This window comes from Bison bison, unplaced genomic scaffold (genome assembly GCF_000754665.1).
Source record: "Bison bison bison isolate TAMUID 2011002044 unplaced genomic scaffold, Bison_UMD1.0 scf7180017864037, whole genome shotgun sequence".
In the NCBI taxonomy this organism is placed as follows: domain Eukaryota; kingdom Metazoa; phylum Chordata; class Mammalia; order Artiodactyla; family Bovidae; genus Bison; species Bison bison.
The window spans coordinates 1998900-2013703 of NW_011494609.1; the positions used below are offsets into that span (position 1 = coordinate 1998900).

At 38.4% G+C, this 14804-nt stretch overlaps 1 protein-coding gene across 1 annotated transcript in view; it reads right to left on the reverse strand.

Moving 5' to 3' along the window:
* The window catches only part of TTC3 (tetratricopeptide repeat domain 3), a 116756-nt gene that overhangs the window by 44526 nt on the left and 57426 nt on the right, over positions 1–14804 (reverse strand). Inside the window, 9 exon segments of the mRNA XM_010834830.1 lie at positions 1030–1086; positions 2062–2108; positions 4582–4833; positions 7671–7997; positions 10017–10153; positions 11145–11209; positions 11878–11970; positions 13500–13601; positions 14498–14620. Of these exon segments, the coding sequence (XP_010833132.1) occupies positions 1030–1086; positions 2062–2108; positions 4582–4833; positions 7671–7997; positions 10017–10153; positions 11145–11209; positions 11878–11970; positions 13500–13601; positions 14498–14620 (1203 nt within the window).

Genomic DNA, 14804 nt, shown 5'->3' on the forward strand with positions numbered 1-14804 from the left:
TCACCATCTGCAGTGATTTTGGAGCCCCAGAAAATCAAGTCTGACACTGTTTCCACTGTTTCCCCATCTATTTCCCATGAAGTGATGGGACCGGATGCCATGATCTTCGTTTTCTGAATGTTGAGCTTTAAGCCAACTTTTTCACTCTCCTCTTTCACTTTCATCGAGAGGCTTTTTAGTTCCTCTTCACTTTCTGCCATAAGCTACTCATATGCTGCCCCTAATTTTCAACCCCTGCCTCCCATTTAATCCTGCAAATGTGTGATAGCCATTAAGAACTCACCATAAGACTTAAAAGTAATGCCCCAGTCATCTCACAGGCTTGAAGCAGAGCTTTAGGTGAGTGGAAGGAAGGAGTCTATCCATTCTGAGACTCTGTCATGATGGTTAGTATTTAGCTTTTTTTTTTTTTAAGTTTTTATTGAATTTGTTATAATACTGGCTCCTGTTGTTCATGTTCTGGTGTTTTTTGGCCACAAGGCATGTGGGATCTTAGCTGCCCAACCAGGGACTGAATCCTCTCTCCGGGCAATGGAAAGTGAAGGCTTAACCATTGGACCACCAGGGAAGTCTCAGCATTTTTACTTTGAATATTTAGGTAATAATTCCATTAATTAATAATAATATGCATCATGTCTTGTTATACAGGTATGACATGAGGGTGCAGGGAAGTCAATTTGCCCAAGGTCACAGAGATAATAAAAACAGTAATTAGTAGAACCAAGGTTAAGAACCCAGGTCTGCCTGATCTCAAAGCAGCCCTGCTCACACTGAGGAACAGCCATAAAAAGTGCTACATTACGACAATGATTTCACTAGGAAAAACCTAGAAAATGAAAAGGGTAATAGTCTCTATTAAGAATTACATACAACATGAAACTTAAACTTCCTCAAAATGTAGAAAACTAGCAAAACATCTTTAAAGCCTAGAAAGTCTTTCTCTACAAAGTTCTTCAAAATATCCCAATAACTAGTTAATTCTCGAATTTATAAACTCAATTAAGAATCAACAGAGAAAATACTCCATACCTTTGAATCTTTTGGCTTCTTTTTCTTGCCTTTGTTTTTTATCTTGGTAGAATTAAACTAAAAAGTAAAAAAAAAAAAAATTACTGAACACTCAAATAATAATATTATGAAGCTACCATATATCATAAAGATACCATTTTGATTTTCATAGACTGGTCCTAAGTTGAAGTACATAAAATGTTTACCAAAAATTAACACTTTAGTGTGTTAAGCCCCACTGTTTTGATTTATAATAGAAAATAAGAAAAATGCTAAATGACACCTAATGCTATATAAATAAAATTAATCGTTCCAACTTAAGATACTGGTACTCATTTTCAACAAGGTTTATGCCATTTCATGTAATTGATGAGATTCATAAAGTAATTCCAGCTATGTGCTTATCATATTTTAATGATTTTCCTTTACTAACCAAACTAGACATTTTGCACTTGACCAGACACCAGAGGACCAACAGTGAAATTAGAAGCAGCATCTAACTTCCCATGGGGTCATGTCATCTGTGCTTCCACAGTCAGCCAGATAGGATCTGACTGAACAAAGACAAAATTTTAAGTATAGATAACTTGATCCTAAAAAAATCATTAAACAAGTATGTCTCTGTTCCAAAACTGCCACAAACTACTTAAGGAAGACAGCTCTGGAATTATTTTAACTTTTTAATCTCAATTATAAGCCACTCAAAGTCCATTTGTTTTCCTTACAGAACAAAACACAATTTTAATCATTACAAGGTAACATTTCATTTTTATGCCATCAGATGACTCAAAAACTCCCTTCCTATGTCTATGATTAACATTCATTAGTTGTGAAAATTTATGGACACTGTCTAATTTAAGCTGCAGTGTGCTGACTGTTGTTCCAAGAGGAAGACTGGGATTACCCTTTCTAAGAAAATTGCCATGTTCCCCTGAAGTCCTCCAGATGTGGTTCTGGAGTGCCTCCTGGGATACAAAAAAACATTGGGTCCTCCTCTCCTCCTCTGGCTGACACAAATTAGAATATGACATTGAAAATGACGGGATAACTTACTGGCACGTCACCACTGTCCTGTTTCCTTAATACAGTGCAGCGGCTGTCTGTTAGAAGATACAGATGGTTTTGTAAGGAAACGAAAGGTTTACACTGCAGTACGATACACGAAGTCCTTAAAGAAAACCACCCCAGATACTACTAACATCCACTACATCCTACTCCTTATGTGGCTTTGACACAGTTCAGTTTAGAAACCAAGAGCAAAATGGCTGACTCAGTGGAAAACCAACTACTAAGAATCACAAAATTTCAATCTAACTCAGTACAACTTGAGTTTTTTCTAGATACCAAACTCTATGCATGCTAGGTGCTCAGAATACAGAAATGTATAGAGAAGTCCCTGCCATCAATAAGCTCATGTTCTGCAAACTACACAAGAGAGGCAAACACCACAGCGCAGTGTGCTAAAGGCCACAGTAAATGCAGTGAAACAAAGCTGACAGAAGAATGAAGTCTTCAAGGGGAACAGCCCAAGGAAGGGTCAGGGAGGGCTGTTGGGAACAGAGGACTTCGGATGAGCAAGCAAGAGGCTGGGATGTGAGCAGGGACAGCACAAGGCAGGTTTGGGCACAGCAGGAAGTGAGGTGTACATTCTGCAGGGAGACGGGAGCACACTACTGAGCCCAGACAGACACTGTGACTTCAACCTGCAGGCAAAAGAAGTGTTTCCCCAACAGAATACTTAAAGAGGATCAGACAGATGTTCTAGAAGAGTCAGCAGAAGCAGTGTGAGAGAAAGGTTTGGAGTGGGAGGGTCAGAGGCATGGAGACCTGTTAGAGACTACTGAGATCATAGAAAGGTTATTAAGATCCTGGCCTAGGGAAATGGAGATGGACAGGGAAGGGCAGATCAAGAATACAGCTTACTTGACTTGACAACAAACTAGATAAGGGGTAAAAGGCAAGAGGAAGGGTCGAGACCAATTTCAGCATTTCCTGCTTGAAAACAATACATAAAGCATTATTATCTGGGATAAATCTCATGCGGCTTAAACCATTCCAAGAGAGAATTTGCACACGGGATCCAAGAGAGAGTTTGGGTCTCCCAATTATCACAGCTCTGGTGATGTTATTGAGCACTGTTAATTTATAAGATCAGTGGATTTTGAAAAGTTTTTAACCAATGTAATTGTTCCTTTAAATGAAAGGAGATAAAATTGAAAATGTTGGGGTAAGGGTGAGAGGCAGAGGTAGTGAACTTGAAAATCTGCTGGCTGGTCATTTGGTTGGTGGCTTGCAACCCTATGACTGAGAGCAGAGAAACTGTCACAGCTGGATGGATTGGGTATTTCAGGCACAGAACACAAGAACCAGAGAAAATGCACAATGTAAGGGAATTGTGTCCTTTAGAATTGTCCTGTGCGATCCAAACATGCATCAAGTTTTGTAAGCTCAGTCCCAGAAAAGCATTTTATTCCCAGCAGGAGCAGGCTGAGTGCAATCAATCCAGGATATCAAGAAGCATGTTACTCCCAGTCATGAAGCAGTGTCCCTGGAAAATAAAGCCACCTATATCTGAATGTGCTCTCTAAGAACCACAACAAAAGTAAGCTTTCAGTTCCTTATACTGTATCTGAATTTCATAATGTGTAACTCTTTAGTACAAGGCCAAAACCTTTTCACGTACCCTTTAAAACAAACAGCATGAAATTTGAAAGTCTAACTCCTGGCAATACATAAAGCAGACGTCTGATGAGAAGGGAAAAGGAAGAGGGCAGGGAGAGACAGTATCCTAAGAGATATATGTAGTACCAAAGATAACAAATTTAAATTCCGAATTGAAGAACGTGTCTCATTCTGGATGCCAACTGTCAAATCCACTTCCGTGTTCACAGCCGGGCGTGGAACTCTACCCCTGCACCAAGAATTTCCTCTTCCCGAGGAGCGGAACCCCTCAGCACTTTTCCTGGCCCTCTCTTCTCCCATATTACAGTTACCTGTATATTCATTTTACTCCTTTTTCTAAACATAAGGTCCTGAGGGCAAGGACCAGTGTAAGCATTTCTGAGTTCCCTGTTATCACACCTAGCACAAGGTGTTGAAGCAGCAGTAAAAGATTTCTGATGAACTGAGTTAGGGGTGTAGCTGGGCCACAGCCTCCTTTTCTGATTCCCAGCTCTAGGCTCTTCCCACCACAGCAGATATGTTATCTGTTCTAGATTCTGCAAACACTGCCTCCTTCTGCAGGCCAATGTTTCCTTGAATGCTACAAATCAAACCATTTCCTAAGAAACTCCATCCCTTTAATATATATATAACCTCTGTCATGACAACTGTCAAAACACCTACAATGAGAACAGTCCATGTAATGTATCCATCTGAGTGTCTTGACAACACTGAGATCCATAGAGTAAAAGGGCTTTAGTATATGAAAAAAATCACTGTTCTTAATACTAACTTTCCCAAATAAGCCAGATGTAGCATAATGATTTTCATTATTTTCTTTGTTAAGTATCTAAGTAAGCTATATCTTTTGAAGACTTTTTCCTTAGACACAAATCGAAACTGTCCACATACCCATTATATCAAAGAACTCGTCCAAGGCATTATGCAGTGCTGGGAACTTGTCTCTGTGTTCTTCTAGCAGCCATATTAAACACCGCGCTTCCTTCAGTGATGTAGGCTCATAGAAATAATCAAGTTGCTTTCCTTCTATAGAGCCTAGCTTATGACCGTATTTCTCATTCCAGAGAAAAGTCATGATGCTAAAATCAAGCTCCTTAAGAGGAGCCCCATAACGAGAAAAGAAAGGTCCTGTGGCATCTAAGCCTATAATAAAAACAAAACCCAAGTCAGAAGAAGGGAGGATTATTTGCTATAAAATTATATTCAGTTTCACATCTTGGAAAGCAGTTCTATTATAGTTTGCTTACATTTTCAGTGAAAACATTTAAACACTTGAGAATAAACTTATTCAAGCTATTATGGATTTCAGAAATACCATTTCACATGAATATGCTAAATACAGTAATTCTTACCTATTAGTTGAAAAAGGTGGGCCAAAGGCTTCTATTATTCTAGCTATTTTTTTAATAATTGCATTGATCACATTTATTTTATACTCATCTTTTAAACTTATTCAGTTGCATTTTCATTGTATATATAACTCAACAGACACATAATTTTATAGGTTATTTGCAAAAAGTGAGCTTATGTCCATACCCTTTCTTAGAGATTAAAAAAAAAAAAAGCACATAAGGAATGAACATGGGATGAGGAGCTGCCTCCAATGATTACACAACAATTTAGCTATGTGGCAGCCACTACAGTAGTCTAATATCTGGGAAAGCAGAGGTCAGAAAGATGAGAGAACGACCCACAAAGAAGAAACTGAATGTCTTTCCATCAGTTTCTATGGCTTGAGAGCAGTCCTAAAGAGATTCATATTCACATGAATATGCTAAATACAGTAATTCTTACCTATTAGTTGAAAAAGGTGGGCCAAAGGCTTCTATTATTCTAGCTATTTTTATTAGACTTAGGAAAAGAAGGAATTTTTTAGTATTTATTCTTATTTATTTGGCTGTGCTGAGTCTTAGTTATGGCATGAGGGATCTAGTTTCCTGACCAGGAACTGAACCTAGGAGCATGGAGTCTTCACCACTGGACCACCAGGCAAGGCCCAGAAAAGGAATTTTTTAAAGGCGTTAAATTCCTTTAAAAATACAACAGTAACTTTTCACTACTTCATAATGATTTTCATTCAAATTAGTACAAGCTAGCTAGATTTTACAATGCTTTTCTACGTATATTCTATAATAACAAAACATCAATGATATATGGAACTTCCCAAATGCCTTTAAAACAGAAAATGGGTGAACTCTTCATCCAACACCTTCAAGAATGCACCTTATCCCCTCGAACACCGTGGCCCCTTACCGTCCTCACGAGAATTTCAGGTGGTCACTATTCTCAATCTTCCTCCCACTTTGACAACTCCAGAGAAAGGGGTGGCTGCACCCTCAGGCACTACTACTGAAAGGAGGTGAGCCCCTGCTGCGTGCTAACACAGCCACCAAAAGCAAGGACTGGCTCTGCTCTCTCCCCCTACGTCTCTAACACTGGACGGGTCACAGGCTTTCAGTCTGCAAATGAAGCAGAGACTGCCAAGTCAAAACTACCCCAGACGGCTGAGCCTTCCAGTCGCAACAGCTTTGCAGAGGTCATGTTACATATCAGTGTATTTAAACACGAGAATCAGTGACCATGTAAAATACACACATGATACAAGGTTTAAGGGAATCACGGATGAAGAAATACCACATTCAAATCTCCAAATAGAGCTCACATCAGAGCATGTGCTCAATAAGAGGAAGGCAGCAGATCACACCTAGTACTGAAATGTTAACCCCGCTCCTGCCCAATTTAATCTTTGTTAAATAAAGCAAATTAAAGTAAGAAATATAAAAAATTTTATCATTTCCTTGTCTGTTTAGTAGACACTAATGGCAGCATCACTTAGGATAGTTTTATGGGGCCAGGAACCCATGGAGACACATGTCCACAGCAGCAACATTAGTTACCAACCACACCGAGTACTGCCACCTCGCTCTGTCTCCACTGACAGACACTTAGTAGTATATTCTCTGAAACCCTAGTGTTCCATCAGCTCCCGTCTCTAAGGCAGGTCAGGCCAGCAATCTCTACAGGCCGCTGCTACGGCTCCTGCTAGCCTTTTACCCAACAGCTGCCGACTGAACCGTCTACTGGGTTAGGAAGTGGCCACCTCGGTCACCGGGACAAACAAGGCCATGGTGGATGCTCAAGGACCCCATCCTCTAGGGTCAGTCAGCAGCTTTCTCTACCGCTGCATTCCATGGTCCCTGAGTAGGTCTGGTAAAGAGCCTGCTCGAAGGTTCTTCCTCAACCAAACTAGGAAAATCAGGACAGAGCACCAGAGTTTTATGACCCTGTGATTCACACTGCTGAAGGTCAGCCCTAGGACATTTCTCTTGATCCTTAGATACAGATCTGCCATAGGCATCCTAACCAATCATCCATAGCTCCATCCCACTCTCCCCTCCAAACTCTTCACAACCCCAGAGGGCACCCCTGTGCAGCTGACTCCAAGGGGTGCTATTCACCCAGGGGAGTGCCTAGTAGTCACAAAATTAACACACTGACAATAGTTGAGCATAACACAGGACTGGACTTTCTTACTGACTGGACTTTGCTGTGTTGACATATTTCACAAAAGCACAAGGTAACCTTTCTATACAAAGAAAGTGAAGTCGCTCAGTCATGTCCGATTCTTTGCAACCCCATGGACTGTAGCCTAACAGGTTCCTCTGTCCATGGGATTTTCCAGGCAAGAATACTGGAGTAGGTTGCCATTTCCTTCTCTAGGAGATGTTCCCGACCCAGGGACTGAACCTGGATCTCCCGCACTGTAGGCAGACACTTTACCAGGAAAAGTGTCACCAGGAAAGTCAACCTATCTATAAGGTAACCTAAAAATTGTGAACTTCAGGAAACAGTATTTTTTAACCATACAAATTTGTAGTTCTACATTTTAAAAAGTCATAAATGATAGTAAAAAGAAGAAGGATTCAGAAGTCTGTATTTATCCTCCTACGAAACTGCATCTCTACAATTAAGAGACATACCAAAGCTATTAAGTTTCTGGATCCAGGTGGCTAGTTTTGGGTCCACTTCTTTAAGCTCACTCAAAACATGCAGAAATACCCTTGTCTTTACTCTGTTCTTTTCTTGGATCAAATGACGAATGACATAGTCCACTGCTTCATTCAGGAAATTTCTGCTAGAAAAACACGTTGTGTAGTCTTCTGTGGTTAAAACCTTCCAAGAAAGCAATTCTTTGAGAAGCTTGGAAGTATTCAGTATCCCCGACTTAATCTTGTCAGCGTACTGCTTTATGCACTGCAGAATTCTGTCATCAAGGAACTGGCAACTTTGGACATGGTTGATAGTTTCTAAGGATGAATAACAGTGGTCAGTAAAAATGAGAAAGAGGACCAATTTGCAAAAACATAAACTCTGAAAAATTTAACCTAACATTGTGTGTGAAAGTGAAGTTAAAGTGCTAGTTACTCAGTTGTATCTTACTCTTTGAGACCCTGTGGACTGTAGCCTTGCTAGGGTCCTCTATCCATGATATTCTCTGGCAAGAATACCAGATTAGGTAGCCGTTCCCTTCCCCAGGGGATACTCCCAACCCAAGGATCAAACCCACATCTCCTGCGTTGCTGGCAAATTCTTTACTGTCTGGGCCACTAGGGAATTACATAGCAATATAATCTGTGACTCAGATGTATTCTTTATGTTGTTTTAAATAACCTAAGAACTTTTAAATTAGATATATAAAGTATTTAACTTTAAAAGTGCCTTTAAAAGACATGAAACTTCACAGTAAATCAATCAAGTATCTTATTTCCTTCACTGGTACCACTCATGTAGTATCTAAAAACTTAGTTCCTCTAAAATAAGGTTACTTTCCTCAACAATCTTAACTGAGCCTTATCGACTACTCAGATTTTACATTCAATAAATATGTTTCAGGCATGAATGTAAAGCTTTTTTTTTTCCCCTGGAGTTGAAGGGATCATTGCTTCAAGTATAAAAACAGTATTTGGTTGAATTTGGATAAATGTGTGTTATCTATCTTACTGTTGAATCCTCAATCATAGACCTGTGGAGTTACTGATCGCAGTATCTCAAAAGTGCATCTTCCTGCCCAGGCATTTCCCCTCCAAAGTGGTCATTTAACCTCTTGACGCTAATACAGTAAATAAACATACAAATACAAAAAATATATAAAGTAAATGATGTTCCCTAAAATTTTTTTTCAGTAGAAAAGACAGTTCTGATTGATTTCTGAAACATTAATGGAATAACCAGTCAATCCTAAAGGAAATCAAATCTGAATATTCATTAGAAGGATTGATGCTGAAAACTCTAATACTCGGGCCACCTGATGCAAAGAGCCGACTCTTTGGAAAAGACCCTGATGCTGGGAATGATTGAGGGCAGGAGGAGAAGCAGGTGACAGAGGATGAGACGGTTGGATGGCATCACTGACTCAATGGACGTGAGTCTGAGCAAACTCTGGGAGACAGTAAAGGACAGGGAAGCCTGGTATGCTGCAGTCCATGGGGGTGCAAAGAGTTACACATGACTTAGTGACTAAACCACAACAAGATGAAAAACAAAAACAGCAAGAGGAAATATTAATGCTGGCAACAGTCATCAGAGTAGAAAATGAGAATAATTTAACTCAAAACTGAAAGGAGTCCTGGGGATATAGTGCACAGTACAATGACTATAGTTAATAATACTGTTTCATGTATTTGCATGTAGACCTTGAAAGTTCTCATCATGAAAAAAAAATTCTGTATGTATGGTGGTGGATGTTAACTGGATTTATTGTGGTAATCATTTTGCAATATATAGAAATATCAAATCATTATGTTGTACACCTGAAACCATACATTAAAAAAACACAAAACTTGAAAGTAAATGTGTCCACAGGGACAGTAAATCACTGAGACTGCTCCCATGTTGATCAGGGAATGCTGATAAGATGAGCATAAAACACGAAGTAATCTCTCTGGCATCTCATATGAACTGCTTCTTTATGTGAAGCAGCATACTTCAGATAATCAGTGGCTAATTTACAGTTCAAGCATACGTGTGGAATTTGAAATACTATTTTCACGTTCACTTTGGAGATAAGGGAACTGAGACAATTTGCCCTAAGTGGCAGGAAAGTGTTTTCAATCCCTGTATATTACTTATAAATTCAACGTTCCTTACACCACTCCCCTCCCCATCTCAGGGTAATCAAAAGATGGTGATAGTATTAAAATACCAAGGGAAATCTAAATTTCAATTCAATTTAACTATTAACATAAAGCCCAACAAGATGAATATTTGTATACACACTTTTAAGCAAGAATATATGATTCTCATCACGCATCAGACTCCCAGCATACCTCTCTGCTCTTCAGTTTTTGGTGGGTTACTTTCCCTTAAGTCCTCTTCCAGTCTTTCTTGTGCTAATTTTTTTGCTTCCTTTTTTTGGAGCTTTCGCTTCAATTTTTTGTCTTCTTTCAGCCTCAACTTCTCTAGGCTGATAAATAATTATAATTAATGACAATTCACCTTTGTTATGAACTCAATCAACTACTTTCCTTTGCCTATTGTAGAAGCCATTTTCCAAACAATAAACTAGAAGTTTTCTTTTTTAGTTAGAACTTGGGACTACATCCTCTGTTCAATATCAAAAACTTTTGACACATGGTCAATTCAATCAAAACAAGTGTACTTGTTTCATAAAAACAACATCAATGACTAAGTGATTTCTAATTAAGGATGCATATATAGATCATACACATATTATCCCCATGTATAGAAGATACCATTAGAGTAAAGAGGAATAGTAAAAAATTACTATGCAAGTTAATACATGTAAATACTCATTTGCACAGTAAAATATCATTTTCATAACCCAATAATGATCCATAAGACTCAAATTTGGTCAATATGGCTACAAGAAATTCTCTTCAACAAATAATTCATCTTTTCTTTTGCTTTTTCTTGGTCACCAATGATAAAAAAAATAACTTCTTAAAACGGAAAACAAAAAGCAGGGCAAAAAAGAAAAGAAAAAAGGATTGAATTATATGAACAAGAAGATAACAGAAAAGTGATTAATTTTGACAGTTCATTGAGTATTTCAGGGTGAGAGAGAGTCACTGGTTCAAATGTTTGCTGAAGAGAACAAAAGGAAAGATGTTTTTGGAATTAAAGTATAAACAGCTGAGAGCTAAGTATGTAATTTTTATCCAAATGCCAAATCTACTGAACATGTCATTTCATAGTTCAAATGTCATAATTTTACTTATAAATTCAATCACTAAATAATGCTTCTTATTCAAGTTTTTAGCATTTAACTATTCAAGGTTGTCTTGAAAGTTATAAATACTTATAAAATTCACTTCAAAACTACTTATTTGGATATGTGTGCTGATCCAATTTTTAAAACAGCATTATTTAGAAATGTGTGTTTAATAGAATCATATTCTAATGGACATTATTAATTCGATTATTAAAAATCTTACCTAGAACATTTCTGTTTCAGAATAGGTCTTGGAGGAACCTTTTCTTTAATGACCTTGTGTTCAAACTTTAAATAAAACAGAGACATCTAAAATTTGTCTCATGCTCCCACGACATTAAGCATAAAATCACAAGTTTAATACGCATTTCAAAAGCATAGTCAACATCCAAATTGATAGAGAACAGTAATGATACTCTGACCCAAACAAAAGCCCAGAACACTTTAGCAACACAATTTACTGAAAAGAACAAGAGAGTACACACAGTTAAAGAAGGTTGAAAAAAATTAAGAGTAAGCAGATCAAATGAACGACAGATGTCATTACAACAACCCACTCCTATAGCTCCCACATAGTGCAGCTCAAGACCCTTCCTCCCTCCCTAAGATCCCCCACCTTGTCAATACCAAAAAGTTTACTGGAAATTTAAAAAACAAGGTTATCAAAAGGAGTAAAATCAGTAAAACTGAAATGCAAAAAACCTCCTTTGCCTTTTAGGAGACAAAAGAACACTAGAATCCTTAATTGCAAAGAATCATTCTTTAAAAAAAAAAAAAAAAGACGCAGCATTCTTACATCCTATTATTTCCTATAATTTCTTATATTAAGTAACTATTTCGTTCCTGGAAAATGCAAGATCCAAATAGTTTAAGTTCTATAAATTTACGTCTCATATTTTATAAGGTATAAGCATTTTGGTTATCTATTTAATGAGATTTCCCCAGTGTCTACTTACTTCACATTTAACTTGACCACCACTGCTGAAGATGATAATCTTTGAAATGATTCCTTCACAATCAGGAGTAAGACAGATTCCTTGCAGAAAATCCTATTTGATTTAAAAATGGGAGGGGGGAGAGGGGTTACATCTTGGCATAAATGTACACATGTATGCCATTTTAACCAAGGAACAGTCAAAATATGATCTAAAACCTTCTTCAGGAGGCACTGCAAAGTCCCTTCTCACTGTCATCTGATTTCCAGAGCATCCAGCTGCAGGGCTGTCCGCCTGACTTGCTTGGTCATGTAAGGTGAGCTGCCCTGACGTGTGCTACCATCCACACCAAAGCTTTAAGAAACACTGAGTGGACTGGCCACTGCTCTTTCCTCTAGATCACAAGAACATGTCCCAGTCACTCTTCAACCTCAATTAAGTTAGAAACAAAGTCCAAAAAAAAAAAAAAAACAAAAAAAGAAACAAAGTCCACAGCCCCACAGACCAGAGCTGCCATTGCCCAATCCTGGACAACAACTACAAAACTGCAAGACAAGTAATGTAAGCAAGAAACAAGCCTTTCTTACTTTAAGTCATGAGACATTCGAGTTACTTCAAGGTACCCTAGTGAAAGCTAATATACCGAGGGTACTTCAACTCAGGGGAATGGTTAGGACCACTAAGGGCATGGGTATAGCTGGTAGTGGTAGTGGCAATTTTGTCCAACTCTTTGTGACCCCACGGACTGTAGCCCACCAGGCTCCTCTGTCCATGGGATTCTCCAGGCAAGAATACTGGAGTAGGTTGCCATGCCCTTCTCCAGAGGATCTGCCCGACCCAGGGATTGAACCCGGGTCTCCTGCATTGCAGGTGGATTCTTTGCCGTCTGAGCTACAGCGCCACCGCCCTGAGGGTATAGCTAGAGAAGCTCAACTGAAGTGAGACAAAGACAGCACGAGCGACTCAACGGCAACAGTTATTTGGTCACATCATCACACCTCTAGATAACAACATGAAAATGTGTAAAATATGAGAATTTATTTTTACTAGACTTGAATATTACTTCTGCTAACATTCACCTAGCACAACCACCTTATTCTTTTCTCAAGAGTCTAAAAGTAGTGTAGAATAAGGTTATTTTTTTTAAGTCCATAGTTTATATGAATAAGAAACAAAGTCTATGAATGAAGATTATTAAACTATGACTGCTCTCAAAGTATATCTGGCTAATGGTAATTAACATAGTTATCTCACTAATTAAGAGAAACTCCAACCAAATATGGCAGCACAAAATTTAAGTTGATTTCTTAATACAATTATCTCAAACTTTTTTAGAAAATAAAAAATTTGAGGCCCTAATTCTACATCATAACATGAAATAATTTATTTTTGATCATACATTCCCAACATAAAAGGGGGCGGTTCAACAATTTATTAAAAGCCTCTATGGTTATTGCCTTTACACTTGTATAAATGAAAAACAAAAACTTTGTACTTTATCATTAAAACTTTTAATACCTTCTAATTATGTCTCACACAGAGAAATTCATATTCACTTAAGACTTTTCTTGAAGATTCTCGGGGAAGAAAAATCAATATAAAATAAGCATACTAAAAAATCCAGAAAATCTTGTTAGTCTTACCTTGTCAATTTTATCATTGAAGGTTGTTGTTTTTAACTTCTTCCAGCAGTTCATGTGAAATTCTATTTTACAATACTGGCAACAGCTGATTCGTATAAAACCCTGGAGTTTTAAAACAATTTTTAATTCACATCTTAAAAATGTCTACATACACACTTTCACATCCACAACACATAATAAGATAGAGACGTGTTTGCATTCACCTGGCAGACATAACTAGATGTCACATTTCCTCCCAGGGAGTACAGTAGTTCCATACCCCAGACTGCCTAGCGCTGAAAACACTGAGCTTGACTGACATTCATTTCCACAATTTACAGTTGTGTATTCCTTTGAAAGTGAAAGTGTTAGTCGCTCAGCTGTGCCCGACTCTTTGTGACCCCATGGACTGCAGCCCACCAGGCTCCTCTGTGCATGGGGGTGTTCCAGGAGAGGATACTGGAGTGGTTTACAAAATATCAAATACTTTATAAACTTTATTTCATCTGAACTACTAACCAGGGCAGCAGGCAGCTTCTATTTTCTTGAATAAACTAAGGTGCAGTGTTCTATTCACTCAATTAACTGCCAGACTCAGTCTCAGAATTAGGTTAGGGGTTATTCAGTGATCAGATTGGTTCCTAGATTTCAATTCTTCAGATTCCTGGATTCAAATTAAATAAGAAACTAGAACTGCAGCAAATCAGGGTAATTACCTCACAGTGCTTCCTGTGCTCCTAAGGAGCAGGCAGTTACACGAAGTGGTGGCTAGAAGGCGGAAATGGACTTAGCTAGCCTGCCTTCTCAGGTCACCACCACTGCCCTCGGTGTTTATGTCAACGACTCTGGGTCCCCAAGTGAGGTGCTGCAGACTGAAGTCAGGGGAGGAGGCAGACAAGAGGATGTGAAGCTACCAGCAAGTCAGAGAACTTGCGGGGCTCCAACTAAAGAATTTGTTCCGAAACCATTTTCAGGCACAATTCAGCAAGTTCATGTCCCGGTATACCCTCATTCTGTACCTTAAAGTCTGGATCAGTTATATATATCTGGATTTTGGAATATCCATGGCACTTCTGATAGCAACAAGTGGCATCCGGCACTGGAGGGAACCTGCATTCTTCAACAAATTTCTCTAACAGCATCTACAACAAAAGTAAACAAAAATGATATGACAACACTAATTCATCAATCAAATTCTTTCAATAATCTCTTGCCATTAAAATATTTTCAGCACACAAAGGACCAAATGCCTTTTAGCCAAGAAACTACATACAACTTATAAAGTTTTTCCTCCTGGAGAGAGGCTGATACAGAGACATGCTGAGA